This window comes from Molossus molossus, unplaced genomic scaffold (genome assembly GCF_014108415.1).
Source record: "Molossus molossus isolate mMolMol1 unplaced genomic scaffold, mMolMol1.p scaffold_m16_p_28, whole genome shotgun sequence".
Taxonomy (NCBI): domain Eukaryota; kingdom Metazoa; phylum Chordata; class Mammalia; order Chiroptera; family Molossidae; genus Molossus; species Molossus molossus.
In genome coordinates, this window is record NW_023425364.1 from 789,580 (window position 1) to 806,962 (window position 17,383).

Sequence of the window (17,383 nt, forward strand, 5' to 3'; positions counted from 1 at the left end):
CTCTCGGGACGTTTATCCTGGCCCCTCCGGCAGCGGGGGCCCTGGTCTGTACAGGAGCCACAGTCTCGGGAATCAGGTGCTTTTACCTGGGGGCTAGGGCTTCTCCCTGCCGCCGCTTTCTTATCGGTGGAGTGGGTGGGACCAGGGTGGAAAGGGCTGCCTGAGATGAGGCATGTGAGCCTCGGACTCCAGGGCTGCTTGCCACCTGGCATGGTGCCGGTTCTCCAGGGCTCCAGCCCTGGCTCCGACGTCACTGTCTCTGACCCGCTACAGTGAACCCTCCCCAGGGCACGCTCCGTGTCTGCGGACTGATGCTGAACTGAATTCTCAGAACCATCTTATGCATTTTGAGAGGACAGTGTCTACCCCAAGGTCCTGGTGGCAAAACGGGGAACACCATTCCCGGCTGCCAGTGCTGCCAGGTGCTAATGCTCCCCCAAAGTGCACCCCGGGAAGGCACGCGCCTCGGCCACTTGGAGTCCAACCAGTGCTGCCGGGTGCTAACGCTCCCCCAGAGGTGTACGTGCACCCCGGGAAGGCACGCACCTCGGCCACTTGGAGTTCAACCAGTGCTGCTGGGTGCTAACGCTCCCCCAGAGGTGTACGTGCACCCCGGGAAGGCATGCACCTCGGCCACTTGGAGTTCAACCAGTGCTGCTGGGTGCTAACGCTCCCCCAGAGGTGTACGTGCACCCCGGGAAGGCATGCGCCTCGGCCACTTGGAGTTCGACCAGTGCTGCTGGGTGCTAATGCTCCCCCAGAGTGTGCGTGCACCCTGGGAAGGCACGCGACTCGGCCGCTTCGAGTTGGACCTGTAGACGCTCCCGGCCACTCAGGCTCCCTCCTGGAGAGTCCCGTGCCCTCCACTGCGCCCAGCCTCGCTCCCCGGGCAGCGCCGTCTGGGTACCGAGCCTTCTCAGGCTCCCCTGACCCACTTGCCCTCCTCTCCCCTTCCTGCTGCCTCCCCAGGGCTGGGCCCCCAGCGGGACAGGCTCTGCCCTGCACCTCACACTCACACTCTCTTCTTGCTCGGACGCGGAGCTGGGAGCACACCAGCTATGCCTGGACCGCGGTGTCCCGTCCTTGGAAGGTGTGCGTGCCCTCAGCCAGCACCTGCCTCCCCGCCAGCACAGTGCCGGGGTGAAGGCCGGAGAGCCCCGACAGGGCAGGCTGTGGACACAGTGGGGCCGGGGAGGCAGGGCCTCGGGGCGCTGAGGGTGACCTGCAGCTCGCAGGGTCGGGGGCGGAGAGACTGTCCTGCTCTCTGCTCCCTGAGAACTGGGCTGCAGCCAGCTGTGCGCCCGACGGGGTCTCCGTCATCACCGCGCTGCCTGACCACGGCACCAGGCGGGCTCCCTTGAAGGGGGCTGGCTGACAGCGTACCCTCGCCCGTCCAGTCGCCTGTGAACCCAGAGCGGGGCCGGCTTTCAGTGCGACGGTCGACAGCTCCTGCCCCAGGTGCGCCGCGGGCTCCTCTCCGACCGCTCAGCGCAAGGCTGGGCCTCGGGGCCTCGGATGGGAGCTGCGGGCGGCCAAGCAGCTGGCTGGTGGGACGCCTGGCTCATGGAGTCGATGAAGGCATAGTGGTGCCTGGATGGGTCATGGAGTCAGGATGGAGGGGGTCCTCCCTGAGCACCTTGCACCCAGACGCACACCCGGGGACGGGCACGGTCTCGGCCAGGGAGACGGTCTTCAATAGATCCCACCCCTGGGATTTCTGAGAACCCGAGGGTCTGACCGTCCCACCTCCTGCCATTGCTGGTGAACGTGGCTGGATTTCTTAGTTTCAGAGATGCCATAGAAATAAATATATGTTTAGCGCAGCGTCTGGACAGCACCTGGCCTCCATGGCTGGGGGATGTGCTCACCTGCACAATCCCGTGTGGCCCCTCGGGCGCTTCCCTGCCTCCAGTCAGAAGCCCGCAGGGAGGGGATCCGAGTCCCAGGAGCACCAGCAGCAGGCTGGAGGGCCCCTCAGAGATGTACCTTTAGCTTCTGCCTTTTACTGACGACTGGATGAAGGTCACTGTCCACCCAGCAAACATTTAGTCTTTGTGTTACGCAGAAGGTGCAGAAGAGGGAGAAGGAAAGGCTCCAGCCTAGAAGAACAGAGGCGAGCTAGGGACAGGTCGCCAGATGTGTGTGATGGGGTGGGCTCTAAGGAGCCAGAGGGTGCCATGTGAGGGCAGAGCAGCTGTTCCCTGCGAGTGTTGAGGGGTGAACGGAATTTGCTGGAGGAGGAAGTTGCAGAGACGGTTCAGGTGTGCACACGTCCTCGTGGAAGGGTCTGGATTGGCTGTTCGGTGTGGGTGTGGGGCGGGGCAGGAAGGATGGCAGGTGAGGTAAGTGGAGGTGACCCTGTCCCGGTCAGTGGGTGCCACGATGAGAGCCCTGTGCAGGTGAGGAGCCCGGGGAGCCAGCTGGGGTCCAAGTGCACCCTCTCAGGGCGGCGGCTGTGTTGGAGGAGTTTTGAGCAGGGAGCAATGGGATCACCAAACAGATGGAGCTTGTGGATGGGGCAAAGGAGAGGGCACGGTCTGTTCACAGTGACCAGGTGCCTGCGCCCACTGACATGGCAGCTGACCGAGCAGGGCTGGTGCTTCCCGGCCCCTTTCCCTTTCCTGTCCCTCCCTGCGGCTCCTGACCCACCTGGAGCCCTCCACCGCCCCTCTGGACAGGGCCTGCAGTCAGGCGCTGTGACCAAGGATTCGCATCCGACAGAAGCCCGAGAGGCTCTGGGGCTTCGGACTGAGGCATGGCGTCTCTGTGGGTCAGTGCAGCCTGTTCGGAGGCCTGTCCCATTGTTCATCCGTCACGAGGCTTCACCTCGCGTGGTGTGTTCTCCAGGGGCTGGACACTCCGGTTATAGTCCTGGGCTTTGTGAGATACCTGGCGGCTCTGAGGCTGGGCACAGCCTGGGGCGACACAGAGGAAGCTGGAAGGCCGGGTGCGGTGTGCATGCCTGCCAGGTGGTGTCGGCACTGCCCACAGGGTGCCCAGAGGCTATGCCCCAGTGGGCTCTTCTCCCTGTTCGCTGAGCTGCTGCTGTTGTCATTCACGGGGTCACTTCTCGCAGAGGTTTCACGCACACGGCCAGGGGCCAGCGCACCCTCCATCCCTTCGTGGGCCCGTTCACCCTCCACCCCCCAGGTTGGTCTGAGTTGGAGTGTCTGCATAGTCTGCCCTTGGCCATGCAGAGGCGAAGGTTTGCCCTGGAGAAAGACAGCTGACCGGGAGACGAGGGCCACACATGTGAGGGACGTGCCGGGCTACATCCTGCACGCTCAGTGACCTTCCGGGACCTCCCCACGTCACACCCGTGGTCAGGCAGCGTTGTCTGGGTGACAGGCTGAGTTCTGCCAGGAGGTCTCGGCGAAGCCGAGCGTGGAGCCCTGGCCGGTCGCTCAGCAATTAGAGCCTCGGCCAGCACACTGAGGGGTCATGGGTTTGATTCCTGTCAAAAGCACATACTTGGGTTGCAGATTCAATCCCTGATCAGGGTGTGTGTGGGAGGCAACCAGTTGATGTGTCTGTATCACATCAGTGTTTGTATCTTTCTCTCTCTCCCTTCCCCTCTCTCTAAAATCAATAAGCATATCCTCGGGTCAGGATTTTAAAAAGGTGAAGCAGAGGCTGGGGCCTGCCCTCCAGGGCTTGGGGGCTTGGGAACATCTCTGTCCCCAACCCCCAGAAGTGCAGGACAAATGCTTCTTAAAAGAACGTTCCAGCCCTGGCCGGTTTGGCTCAGCAGTTAGAGTGTCGGCCTGCGGTCCAGAGAGACCCGGGTTCGGTTCCCGCTAAAGGCACGTACCTCGGTTGCAGTTTGTCCCCAGCCCCGGTTGGGTTGTGTGGGTGGCAGCCACTCGATGTGCCCCTTTCACGTCGATGTTTCTCTCTCTCTCTCTCTACCTCTCTCTCCCTCCCACTCTATCTGAACAAAAAATGGAAAATGTCCTCGGGTGAGGATTAAAAAAAAAGAATATTCCACATCCTCAAGCAACAAAACCGAACAACAGAACACCATGAAAACAGACATTACAGGAAAGGTCAGAACTCTGATAGACAGACTTATTTTACATTTAGACCTGTTTCTATTGGGACTTGCCTGGGAGAGTCACAACAGTAAGTCAGCGCTCTGGGCCCCTGACTCCCTTCTGAGAAGAAAAGTACAGAAAACAATGCAGGGACTCAGGAAATACCACTCGCAATGTTGGAGGTGTGTCTCATCTTCTTTAAAGATAGAAATCAATGTTGAAAGAGTTCCACTGTTCTCTCCTCTTGGGTTCTCAACCGTGGGCAGTTCTGTCCCTGGGGGACCTTTGGGCACGTCTGGAGACATTTTTGGTTGTCACAGCTGGGGAGAGCTGCCGGCGTTGAGTGGGTGAAGGCCAGGGTTGCTGCTGAACATCCACTTTGCCGGGGATCCCCCCTGGCCGAGGGTCCCGTGTGGAGGATGGGATACAGCGGGCAGTGTGGGTTCATGCTGCAGCCGGTCCGTAGGTAACACAGAGAGAATTCAGTCTATGAGCTTGGCTGTTGCCTCTGAAATGGGCGCGTGTGCTCTGGGAGGCCTGCAGCTTGCAGTCCGGGTGCTTGCAGAGTATCGCATGTTGATACATATCTAGCTGGTTACATTCTGTAGCTGCACCTTAGGAACGGCCGGGCGCAGTTTTATCTATCCACTCTTCCACAGACCAACACGTTTTCATTGCAAGTGTGCAGACAGGAAGATTCTGGCACGCACGCTGGGCACACGCGTGTGAGTTTCTCCGTGGCCACGTGCGAGCTCATCCTTTCAGTCCACAGCCTTGGGAGCACTCGGGACTGTGTCACTCAGGCTGTTGAGAGAGGCACGCCCCGTCCTTCAGCTTGCTTTGCCTGGCTGCAGCTGGGACTCTGCATCTATCTCCTCTCACGTTGCCCCTCCCGTGAGCTCTGGGACCTCTGCACAGCTGGCAGGGTCCCCGTCACAACACACTCCTGACGCCCACGTCAGTCCCCCTGGGGTCACGTCCCCCTGGGGTGCGGACACTCCTCCTGCGAGCCCAGCACCCCCGTTGCCCTGCGCTGTGGCTCGCTGGCCCGACAGGGCACGACACAGCTGATTGGGTTTCGGCTCTTTATCTCGGCGTTGAGGCTGCACCGGAGTAACCTTTGCTGGACTCGGACTTGCCGAGCCTCCCCGTGTGCTTCCAGAGGGTAACTCCTGAGCTCTGCGGGCTCCTCGCCCCTCAGGCTTCCCCGTGTGGGCCGGGTCAGGCCGGGAGGGGCCGGGGGGCCTCCTGTGACACGGGCGCTGTCCCCGCAGGCAGACTTCTGCATTATGACCCGGCTGCTGGGCTCTGTGGACCCCGCCGAACCCTGCTTTGTGGCCGCCGTCCTCACCATCATCTTCAATCCGCTCTTCTGGAACGTGGTAAGTGCCCTCATCCGCACGGTCCGGGGCGGGCTCCGCAGATGGGGCGCCCACTCCTCCTGCCCTTTGTGACCAGTGGGGGGCTGTTCTCTCTGCTTCCCATTGAGGTTTGGCACCCAGTCAGGGGGTGCTGACCAGGGGAGCCCTCACCTCGGGCATCCCACAATGTCTTGGCATTGCCGGATGGCCCTGGTCCGCGCTGGGCCGGGCAGCAGGGCTGTCTTGATGGGGGCCCACCTGTGCCTGGAGGGTCTCTCGCCTTCCTTTGGTGGAGTGGACTGCCTCAGTGTCGGGCTGTCCTCCCTCTGCCCTGCCGCACAGCAACACACCTTTCCCACCCGGGCTCCATAGATGTGATTATTTTTCCCAAAATAATCTGAGAGGAGGGGCTTCCTGCAAAGTGGTTTGCACACGACTGGCTTGAGGTGTGCTGGGTAGCAAGACCAAGACTGTGAGAAGGAGCCAGTGCACCCTGCTTTTCTGTGGGGGGGGCAGAGGACACTGGGAGGGTGAGTGCGGGGCTGGGGCAGTGACTGCGTGGGCAATGGCCCTGGGCCTCTGGGGGAGGCCTGGTAGAGATGAGGGGCCTGGTGGACAGGAGGGGCATGGTGCAGAGGAGGGGCCTGGCGGAGAGGATGGTGGAGAGGAGGGGCCTGGCGGACAGGAGGGGCCTGGCGGAGAGGATGGTGGAGAGGAGGGGCCTGGCGGAGAGGAGGGGCCTGGCGGACAGGAGGGGCCTGGTGCAGAGGAGGGGCCTGGCGGAGAGGATGGTGGAGAGGAGGGGCCTGGCGGACAGGAAGGGCCTGGCGGACAGGAGGGGCCTGGCGGACAGGAGGGGCCTGGTGCAGAGGAGGGGCCTGGCAGACAGGAGGGGCCTGGCAGAGAGGAGGGGCTTGGTGGAGAGGATGGCGGAGAGGAGGGGCCTGGCGGAGAGGATGGTGGAGAGGAGGGGTCTGGTGGAGAGGATGGTGGAGAGGAGGGGCCTGGCGGAGAGGATGGTGGAGAGGAGGGGTCTGGCGGAGAGGAGGGGCCTGGTGCAGAGGAGGGGCCTGGCAGAGAGGAGGGGCCTGGTGGAGAGGAGGGGCCTGGCGGACAGGAGGGGCCTGGTGGAGAGGAGGGGCCTGGCAGACAGGAGGGGCCTGGCAGACAGGAGGGGCCTGGTGCAGAGGAGGGGCCTGGCAGAGAGGAGGGGCCTGGCGGAGAGGATGGCGGAGAGGAGGGGCTTGGTGGAGAGGATGGCGGAGAGGAGGGGCCTGGTGGAGAGGATGGTGGAGAGGAGGGGCCTGGCGGAGAGGATGGTGGAGAGGAGGGGCCTGGCGGAGAGGAGGGGCCTGGTGGAGAGGATGGCGGAGAGGAGGGGCCTGGTGCAGAGGAGGGGCCTGGCAGAGAGGAGGGGCCTGGTGGAGAGGATGGCGGAGAGGAGGGGCCTGGCGGAGAGGAGGGGCCTGGCAGAGAGGAGGGGCCTGGCGGACAGGAGGGGCCTGGTGCAGAGGAGGGGCCTGCTATGTCCTTTCCCTGGGAGCCCCCTCCTCGAGTGTGGGGCAGCTGTTGGGGTTTCTGGCCAGGCCCTCGGGGGCACCATCTGTAGAGGGGGGAGAAGGGCGGCCCTGGTGCCCTGGGCGCTATGCTGTTCTGGGCTTTGGGCCTGGGTTCTATGGTGCAGGGCCCGAGCGCCCGGATTCGCGGGTGCAGGCCCCGAGAGCCAGGGTTTGCAGGTGCAGGGCCTGTGTGTGCCCTCGAGTGCAGCCTGAAGAATAAGGCCAAGCTCAGTGCTAGCAACACCCTGTTCCAGACTGTCTTCATTTCGGGGGCCCACTTGGTCCCAGGGGCAGAACAGGACATGTTTTCTATCTGGTTTATGACTTAGATCTTTCATATGTCTGGGGAGGTGGGGGTGGGGCAGGCTGCTCACCCTGAGACCCTGAGAGGAAGGCCCTGTCCCTGCTGCTCTGAGCACGCTGCCCTGACCTGCTGTGGCCAGCAGCTTCCCGCGGGGGGGTGGGGGGGCAGCCTGGGGGGTCGGGAGCCATTGAAACGGGACAGGAAGCGGGTCGGGCCCCTCTCACTACTTGAGCCCAATTGTGCAGAGACAGAGAATCGTATATGAGCGTTTACTCCAATACTGCTGGCAGTTTGGGCGGGGCCGCGGGCCATCCTGTAGGTTCTGCCCCAACACCTGTGGGTTAACTGGTTGTGTGGGGATGAGTAGGAAAGGGGCTGTGTGCAGGGGAAGGGGCGCGGCCCATGCTCCTGTCTCCTCCCAGGACCCTGAAGTCCATTACAAGGTAGTTGACTTTTTATCATGTGGAAACCCCACCGTCCCCCGGACCAGAGAAGGCAGCATTCCTGAGCTGCTCCCGGAGTGGGGTGTCGGGGTCCAGGCACAGCGTCCGAGTCAAAGCCTGTCCTGTCCTTTGTTCTCAAATGTATTTTCCTTCCTGAGGAATGGACCCTCTGGCTCCAGGCAGCTTATCTTTCCAGCCTGTTCTCCTCGCGGCTGACCTCCGGTCCCCCCTCCCGTTCCCAGGGCCTGTGAGACACCTCTTATCTGCAGTCAGGGGGGCGGGTGACCACTAGACAACTGTGGTCCTGTTCTCACCGCCCTTCCCCTATCACTGAGGGACAGGCCGGCCTCCTGGGACCCTGCCCTCTCCCGGAGGCTGTGGTCCCTCCCCCACCGTGCCGCACTGGCCCTGGCCTGACCAGGCTTCTGCACAGGGCTGAGGCTGCACGGTGCCTTCGGAGCACCGCCCCGCCCTGCTGGGTCTGCGCTCCCTGGCCCTCTGCCTGTGCACCTCGGCACCCGCAGCCCAGGCAGCAGAGGGTAAGAGGGTGTGTCGTGCCGAAAAGTGGCCCCAAGCCATGTTCACGCCTCGTCCTTGACACCTTGAAGGCTACTGTGTGTGACAGAAAGGGGGCGGGGCTTGCACACGGGACTGAGTAAAGGTCTTGAGATGGGCGGTTGCCCTGGGTTTTCGGGGGTCCTGACTGCAGTCGGTGTATCCCTGTGAGAGGGAGGCAGAGGGGGTGGAGGTGCTGGCCTTGAAGCCTGGGGTGATGGGGCTGCGAGCCGAGGAGGCCGTAGCCGCAGAAGCTGGGAGAGGGGAGGAGCGGATTCCCCTGAGCCTGTGGAAGGGTGAGCCCTGCAGGCTTCCATTCGGCCAGTGACACTGTCCCGGGCGACTGGCCTCTGGACCTCGGGGGACCTTTCCCGCTGTTGGAAGCCCTCGGTTCGTGGGAATTGTTCCGCAGCCACAGAAAACGAACGCGGGTGGTAAAAGGCTGCTGCTTCTGCCGGCAGACACCGTGCTCTGTTGGGAATATGGGTCATCGCTCGTCCACGCCTCCCGGCGCCGGGCTGGACCGGGAGCCGTGCTGCTTCAGCCAGCGCCGGGCTGGGCCTGACAGAAAGTACACCTCGGGTCCGGGGACACTTCATTACGCGCCGCCTGCAGACATTCCTGCTGCCCTCGGCGTGTCCGTGGGTTCACTCTGAGGCCGAGCTGTGGCCCGACACTCGCCGTGGCCGTGGGTTAGGTGCGTGAGCGCGGAAGGAGGCAGCTCGTGTCTGCGTTGTCAAGGCTTCTCGTCATGAGCTTTTGTTTTGCCTTGTTTTTGGAAAAGGGTTCACTGGAGTAGCGTGTGGTCGTTAGTGGGAGAGAGTCGGAAACAGCTCTTCGGAGTCATTTTATTGACAAGTTATGGAAACTGTTAGTGAGCTACCGCCTGGGGAGCAGTGGACGGCACAAGAGGCAGGAGACTCGGGTCCGAGTGAGGCTGGACCAGCTCTGCTGCTGTGGGACAGAGTCCTGGCCTTGAGCAGCGAGAGGCCGCACCTCTGACAGCAACGATGGGCACACGGCCCCTCCCACAGCTGTTCGGGACCTGGCGGGTCGCGGTGCTCGTGCTGGGGGTCCACATGGAGCTTCAGTCCTGGTCTCGGGACAGGCTCCCCCCTAACTTCAGTCCTGGTCTCGGGACAGGCTCCCCCCTAACTTCAGTCCTGGTCTCGGGACAGGCTCCCCCCTAACTTCAGTCCTGGTCTCGGGACAGGCTCCCCCCTAACTTCAGTCCTGGTCTCGGGACAGGCTCCCCCCTAACTTCAGTCCTGGTCTCGGGACAGGCTCCCTCCTAACTTCAGTCCTGGTCTCGGGACAGGCTCCCCTAACTTGGGAAACCAGGGCTTGAAGAACTTCGCTCTTTCTCTGGCCCTGGGGCTGAAATCTAGGTGGGGGGGGGTTGCGGGGGCCGCTGTCATACGTGAATAAACAAGAGCAGGGGGAGGGGAGAAGAGACCCTGAAATCGAGGGGGGCCCTATGTGAATAAACATGAGCAGGGTGAGGGGAGGGGAGACCCGGAGGGATGCAGAGGTGACCTTAGAGCAGAAACCTACCCCTGGAGGGCGGGCTCCCTTGGCATCTGGGGAAGACTGGACCAGCAAGTGCAGAAGTCCTGGGGGTTTCCATGAACAGCATCATTGTCCCAACAGGGGGTATGGGGCAGGTCCGAGAGGTGCCTGGAGGACTTGGGGTTCCGAGCTGGCAGCCGGGGATGAGTAGTCCAACCTGACTCAGGTTTTTAAGGCTGATGTGGGGTCTGTGAGAACAGATGAGGGGCAGGGCGGGGCTGGGAGGCTGTCACGGCAGCTGAGGCCCAGCTATGGGCCAGAGCAGCACAGCGGGGGCGGGACAAGCAGACCCTGGGCACAGTGTGAGGAAGCGTCCTGAACTCGCATGGTCTGGCCGGTGGGTGTAAGCGGAGGCGTGGTCGGGGCCAGTGCTCTCTGGTAAGAAATACCCATGGGGTCTCCTGTGTTGAGTACCATCAAAACCTGGATGGCCGCCCTGGCTGGTTTGGCTCAGCGGTTAGAGCGTCAGCCTGCAGTCCAGAGAGACCCCGGGTTCGGTTCCCGCTAAGGGCATGTACCTCGGTTGCAGTTTGTCCCGGCCCTGGTTGGTCGTGTGGGTGGCAGCCACTTGATGTGTCCCTTTGACGTTGATGTTTCTCTCTCTTCCTCTCTCTCCCTCCCACTCTATCTGAACAAAAAATGGAAAAATGTCCTCGAGTGAGGATTAAAAAGAAAAAATCTGGAAGGCCTGGCTTCGGGGAGCTTCGGGGTCACGTGGAGAGATGGAGAGAGGGTGCTCCTGCCCCCCGTGCCTTGACCTGCGCATCCCCTCCATCTGCCGGTCGATTCGTCTTCTGTCATGTTCTTTGTAAGAAACAGATAGGTTAATGAATACTCTGAACTCTGAGCTGGTGATGGTGACGGGATTGAGTTGAATTGTGGGACACCCAGCTGGTGTCGCAGAATTGCTTGAGTGTGTGGAAAAAACTGGGTGCAGCCCTGGCTGGATGGCCCAGTTGGGTGGAGCATCCTCCCGTACACCGAAAGGTTGTGGGTTTGATTCCCGGTAGGGCATGGACAGGAGGCAACTGATCAGTGTCTCTCTCTCACGTCGCTGTTTCTTGCTCTCTCCCTTCCTCTCTCTCTAAAATCAATAAACGTATCCTCGGGTGAGGATAAAAATGAAAACTGGGTGCAGAGTCGTAGAGCACGTGGCCACTTGCTGAGATGAGTCCGTGAGAGATGGGCTGTGGAGGAGGAGCTGTTTCTGCCAGTCGGATTTAGGGTGTCCGTGGGTCCAGGTGGAGAGGAGCCCGCGTGGAGAGGAGCCCGCGTGGGTCTGGAATCAGTGGTGTTCGGAGACGGTGTCTGAAGCGCTGCCCTGCACTGACTCTGGCCTTGGACCCGACCCACTGCTCAGGGCCCGTGTCTGCCTCCCGGGGACTTAGCTCCTGGAGGTGTTCTGGGATGTTAGCTGGAGTGGTCTGCCCGGCGTTGGCACACACTGCCCCCAGCGACCAGCCGGCCTCTCCTCCCCCTCACCCACCCAGCAGCGGTCAGAGCCTGTTCCCAAGGCCCTAGGCCGTTGTTGCTCTGTCCAAAGGCAGCGTCTCTGGGAACGTGGCCATGGCCGACCCTTGCTCTCGTTGAAACCCTGCCCCCTGCGCCCCGCCTGCTTTCCTTGCACGTTGTCTGCTGCCCCTCGTGGAATGCCTCCCCTCCTGTCATTCATCCACTCAGCAGATGTCCACGCGAACCGCTGACCTAGGCCGTGCGGGCGCTCGGGAGCCAGGGCTCTGAGGCCACACGTGGGTCTAGAGGAAAACAGTGAAGGAGAAGGTGCTGCAGACAGACTGACGGGGCTTTGCCCTTTGTCAGCTGTGTCTCAGCCTGAGTGCCGGCCCCCGGGCATGTCAGGCCCACAGAGGAGCTCGCTCCTTGGCCCCCAGCCGAGACCTCCTTGCCCGGCTCTCCTTTGCTGTCTCCAAGGAGGCAGCCCTGTCCCGGGCCCAGGGCAGAGCGCCAGGACATTTCCCTCTTGTCTCATGCCCGCCCCCAGGTCAGCCCTCACGTGTCCACCTGCTCAGCATGGGGCACCGCCATCCCTGGTGCCACCTGCCCCCCCTCACACACAGGGCCACATGGATCCCACGGGAACCGAAACACTGCAATGCTCAAGGCCCATGCTGTCGAGAGGGTGGAAGCTCTTTGCCCCCGGGGCCTCTGGCGGGCGTCCCCTCCCCACGTCCTATCACTGGGTTCCTGCCCGTCTCGGCGATCCACCCTCTCACCCAGGGCTCCTCGAACACCCGTGCTGCCTCTTCCAGGCCGTCCTCCCGCTCCCCACAACCCCTCCAACCCACACCCTCTGGGTCAGGGTGCCCACATGGGTGCTGTTGACATTTCAGGCTGTCCTGGGCCCTGGAGGGTGTTGAGCCGGGGCTCTGCCTGCTAGGTGTCCGTCATACCCCGAGTCCTGACAGGCTCAGACGTCTCCAGACGTTCCAGGGACCCCAAGGGGCTCGGTCACCCCTTTGGTGAGTGAGGCAGCCCTGCGGGCCCTCCCCACTGTGCTGGGCCCTGGGGTCCCCTCGGCCCAGTTCTGAGGCTGCAGCAGCATGGAGGCCCGGGCGCTGGGTGGAGGGCAGAGCTTCCTCCTGCTCCCACCCGGCACGCTCTGCAGGCGGTGTTCAGGGAGGAGGGCGGCTCCCACCCGGCACGCCCACAGGCGGTGTTCACGGAGGAGGGCGGGCTCCCACCCGGCACGCCCGCAGGCGGTGTTCAGGGAGGAGGGCGGCTCCCACCCGGCACGCCCGCAGGCGGTGTTCACGGAGGAGGGCGGCTCCCACCCAGCACGCCCGCAGGCGGTGTGCCGGGTTTGCGGTGGCCCTTGGTGAGGTCCCTCTCCCTCTGTGATGTTCCTCACGCACTCCTGACTGCCCTCCTGATGCCGAGGGAGGCTTCGTGGGCTGAGACACCACAGCCCTGTGCTGGCCCAGCTCCCTGGAGCGCCCTGGTGTCAGAACACAGGAGAGCAAGCTGTGTTGTTACAATGTACCCTTAAGCTGCTCCTATTGTTTACGAAAGGAAATCGTTCCTGAGCTTTGGTGTCTTAACTATTGTCCAAGGCAGATTGCTTGTCATGGGCATCAAAGCTGGTTGAGGTGTGTCAGCAAGTTTGGACACCAGGCTTAAACTCTGGGGTTTATAGGCAGTGGCCATAGCATGAATCTTCCACATGGGGACCCGTGGGAGATGGAAGGGTTCAGTAACCCTGCCAGGGCAGCGCTGTGAACGGGGACTGGCCAGGCAGGTGGGTTTCTCCAGTGTGGAGGTTGTGCCTCTGGGGTCCGTTCTCCAAGCCCCAGCCGCAGCACCACTGTGTCCCGCCCTCAGCACCTCAGCATGCCACTCACTCACACCTCTGCTCACTGTTTCTTCCTCCTGGGACGTACCCCCCCCCCCCCCCCCCGTCCTTCGAGGGGCACGACATGGCCGCCCGTCCCCACCTGCGCCAAACCTCCGTCCCTCTGAGGGCGGGATCTGCAGCTGGGGTCCAGGGCAGCCCTTCCCTGTACTCATGGGGTGAATGTATTTGACATGTCATGACTGGCCTTCCCAAGCGGACTGCGGCCAGAGCCCCTGCGGGGCCCTGCTGATGTGTGACGGTCCTGCAGGGCTTTCCTGGGTGCAGCCCTGGAGTCCCTGGTCCCTGCTGGTTATCCCTGAGAGTGACAGGGGAGAGGAGGCTACCCCGGGGTTGAGGTTGGGAGGAGGCAGCTCCTCCTCTCCAGGAAGTAGGGCACCCCCTGCCTGGTGGGGGAGGGGTCCGTGGCGGAGCCACCATTATCCCGCCAGTACTGGTGGTCTGAGCTCCAGCTGTGAGCTGCGGAGGGAGCCCAGGCAGCAGGACAGTAGGTGGCGCTGTGGACAAGGGAGGATACGGGAGGCGACAGGAGGGAGGCCTGTAGGTGAGCTCCACAGCCTGCCAGCCCTAAGGCCTTCTGCCCTGCCTGACTCCTTGGCTAGGCATTGGCGGTGCCCAGCCAGCAATACACTGGCTCATTTGGGGTGGCCTAGGTGCCAGGACGCCGCCTCTGCAGATGCTTCAAGCTGAAGCGAGGGAACCAGCCTGGTACCAGGAGGGAGGTCGAGGTTTAGGTCCAGGCCCTGTGTTCACGTCGCCCTGTGGCCTGGGTTTCTTGGTCCAGGAGTAAGGGTATCAGCTGAGGTCCCAAGTTCTGAAATGCTGGGACCCACTCACTTTACCTGGTGCCACTCTGGGGTGGCCCTGTGCTGGGCCCAGGGAAGAACACGGCACCTACTCTCCTTGAACGGGCATTCGGGCCCGCAGGTGAGATTAGAAGTTGGAAGCACGTTCTGAAAGTCGGGGTTTGATCGGTGATGAAGTCCTGGGTTCGAGAGCACCCCAGAATGCAAGCAGCGAGGGGCAGGCTGCTCCTGGCTCAGGGGCTGCAGGGTGGCAGGAGGGCTGGCTGGGCCCTCCGGGGCGCCGTGAGGTAGGGTGGGGGCAAGAGCTGAGCAGAGCAAAGAAAGGGCATGTGTTTGGAGAGAAGGTGGACAGAGGCCCAGGTGCCCTGAGGGAGGGTCCCAGTGCTGGAGTCTGGGCTGAGTGTGTGAGTGTGGCTGTGCTGTGGGTGTGTGGGCTGAGTGGTAAGTGTGTGAGTGTGGCTGTGCTGTGGGTGTGTGGGCTGAGTGTGTGAGTGTGGCTGTGCTGTGGGTGTGTGGGCTGAGTGTGTGAGTGTGGCTGTGCTGTGGATGTGTGGGCTGAGTGTGTGAGTGTGGCTGTGCTGTGGATGTGTGGGCTGAGTGTGTGAGTGTGGCTGTGCTGTGGATGTGTGGGCTGAGTGTGTGAGTGTGGCTGTGCTGTGGATGTGTGGGCTGAGTGTGTGAGTGTGGCTGTGCTGTGGATGTGTGGGCTGAGTGGTAAGTGTGTGAGTGTGGCTGTGCTGTGGGTGTGTGGGCTGAGTGTGTGTGTGAGTGTGGCTGTGCTGTGGATGTGTGGGCTGAGTGTGTGAGTGTGGCTGTGCTGTGGGTGTGTGGGCTGAGTGTGTGAGTGTGGCTGTGCTGTGGGTGTGTGGGCTGAGTGTGTGAGTGTGGCTGTGCTGTGGATGTGTGGGCTGAGTGTGTGAGTGTGGCTGTGCTGTGGATGTGTGGGCTGAGTGTGTGAGTGTGGCTGTGCTGTGGATGTGTGGGCTGAGTGTGTGAGTGTGGCTGTGCTGTGGATGTGTGGGCTGAGTGTGTGAGTGTGGCTGTGCTGTGGATGTGTGGGCTGAGTGTGTGAGTGTGGCTGTGCTGTGGGTGTGTGGGCTGAGTGTGTGAGTGTGGCTGTGCTGTGGATGTGTGGGCTGAGTGGTAAGTGTGTGAGTGTGGCTGTGCTGTGGGTGTGTGGGCTGAGTGTGTGTGTGAGTGTGGCTGTGCTGTGGGTGTGTGGGCTGAGTGTGTGTGTGTGAGTGTGGCTGTGCTGTGGGTGTGTGGGCTGAGTGTGTGTGTGAGTGTGGCTGTGCTGTGGGTGTGTGGGCTGAGTGTGTGTGTGAGTGTGGCTGTGCTGTGGGTGTGTGGGCTGAGTGTGTGTGTGAGTGTGGCTGTGCTGTGGGTGTGTGGGTTGAGTGTGTGAGTGTGGCTGTGCTGTGGGTGTGTGGGCTGAGTGGTAAGTGTGTGAGTGTGGCTGTGCTGTGGGTGTGTGGGCTGAGTGTGTGTGTGAGTGTGGCTGTGCTGTGGGTGTGTGGGCTGAGTGGTAAGTGTGTGAGTGTGGCTGTGCTGTGGGTGTGTGGGCTGAGTGTGTGAGTGTGGCTGTGCTGTGGGTGTGTGGGTTGAGTGTGTGAGTGTGGCTGTGCTGTGGGTGTGTGGGCTGAGTGTGTGTGTGAGTGTGGCTGTGCTGTGGGTGTGTGGGCTGAGTGTGTGTGTGAGTGTGGCTGTGCTGTGGGTGTGTGGGTTGAGTGTGTGAGTGTGGCTGTGCTGTGGGTGTGTGGGCTGAGTGTGTGTGTGAGTGTGGCTGTGCTGTGGGTGTGTGGGCTGAGTGTGTGTGTGAGTGTGGCTGTGCTGTGGGTGTGTGGGCTGAGTGTGTGTGTGAGTGTGGCTGTGCTGTGGGTGTGTGGGCTGAGTGTGTGAGTGTGTGAGTGTGGCTGTGCTGTGGGTGTGTGGGTTGAGTGTGTGAGTGTGGCTGTGCTGTGGGTGTGTGGGCTGAGTGTGTGTGTGAGTGTGGCTGTGCTGTGGGTGTGTGGGCTGAGTGGTAAGTGTGTGAGTGTGGCTGTGCTGTGGGTGTGTGGGCTGAGTGTGTGTGTGAGTGTGGCTGTGCTGTGGGTGTGTGGGTTGAGTGTGTGAGTGTGGCTGTGCTGTGGGTGTGTGGGCTGAGTGTGTGTGTGAGTGTGGCTGTGCTGTGGGTGTGTGGGCTGAGTGTGTGTGTGAGTGTGGCTGTGCTGTGGGTGTGTGGGCTGAGTGTGTGTGTGAGTGTGGCTGTGCTGTGGGTGTGTGGGCTGAGTGTGTGAGTGTGTGAGTGTGGCTGTGCTGTGGGTGTGTGGGTTGAGTGTGTGAGTGTGGCTGTGCTGTGGGTGTGTGGGCTGAGTGTGTGTGTGAGTGTGGCTGTGCTGTGGGTGTGTGGGCTGAGTGTGTGAGTGTGTGAGTGTGGCTGTGCTGTGGGTGTGTGGGTTGAGTGTGTGAGTGTGGCTGTGCTGTGGGTGTGTGGGCTGAGTGTGTGAGTGTGGCTGTGCTGTGGGTGTGAGTGTGCAGGGCACGTGGGCGTGCATCTCCTTCAGGCAGGGACGGGATGGGGTGTGAAGCAGGCTGTCTGAGACCCTTGCTCTCCTCTGGCTCAGGCCTGGCCACACCCTCTGGGTTCTGGGCTGCTGCCTGGATCAAGGAAACGCCTCCCTCTGCCAGGCGAGGCTGGCGTTGGTGGGCGTGCCGCCTGGGCCTCCTGGCATAACCCTGAGCGTGCTCTCTGAGCAGGGCTGGCGGACGGGTAGCTGGGCTGAGGGCACAGGGCTCTCGCAGCCGGTTGGCCACTTGTCCCTTCTGGCTGGGAATCCCCTAGGACACTGTGGCGCCCCTGGACCTCCCCCCCGCAGCTGTGTTCAGAGCTGGGTTCCTACAGAACGAATAGGTGTCTGGCCTGGCTTCAAGGCTGGGGACAGTCTGCTCCTTGTCACCAGGGACCCATGCTCACTCCCCCGGCCTCGAGGCTGGCTCAGGTACAAGAGGTTCTTTGACATCTGTGTGTGTTCTTTTCTGAGCCAGGTTGCAGACGAGTGGTTTGGCGGGGGCCCGTCCCTCCCTGAGTGGGCAGCCCCGGGGGCCCTGCATCCCTGAGTGGGCAGCCCCGGGGGCCTGTCCCTCCCTGAGTGGGCAGCCCCGGGGGCCCTGCATCCCTGAGTGGGCAGCCCCGGGGGCCCTGCATCCCTGAGTGGGCAGCCCCAGGGGCCTGTCCCTCCCTGAGTGGGCAGCCATACTGCACAGCAGCGTCACTTTGTAGGGCTGCTGGTGGTGGCCTGGCAGAGCCTCCTGCCATCAGCCAGGGCTGACTCCAGAATCCCAGTGTCCGGCACGGTGGTGCTAGGGCGTCTGTGGCGCCTCGCTGGGTCCGCTCTCGGTCTCTGCC

At 62.3% G+C, this 17,383-nt stretch overlaps 1 protein-coding gene across 1 annotated transcript in view; it reads left to right on the forward strand.

Moving 5' to 3' along the window:
* The window catches only part of PEMT (phosphatidylethanolamine N-methyltransferase), a 79,472-nt gene that overhangs the window by 6,968 nt on the left and 55,121 nt on the right, over positions 1 to 17,383 (forward strand). Inside the window, exon 2 of the mRNA XM_036278419.1 lies at positions 5,309 to 5,416. Coding sequence (XP_036134312.1) covers positions 5,309 to 5,416 — 108 coding nt within the window. The remainder of the gene's footprint in view (positions 1 to 5,308; positions 5,417 to 17,383) is intronic.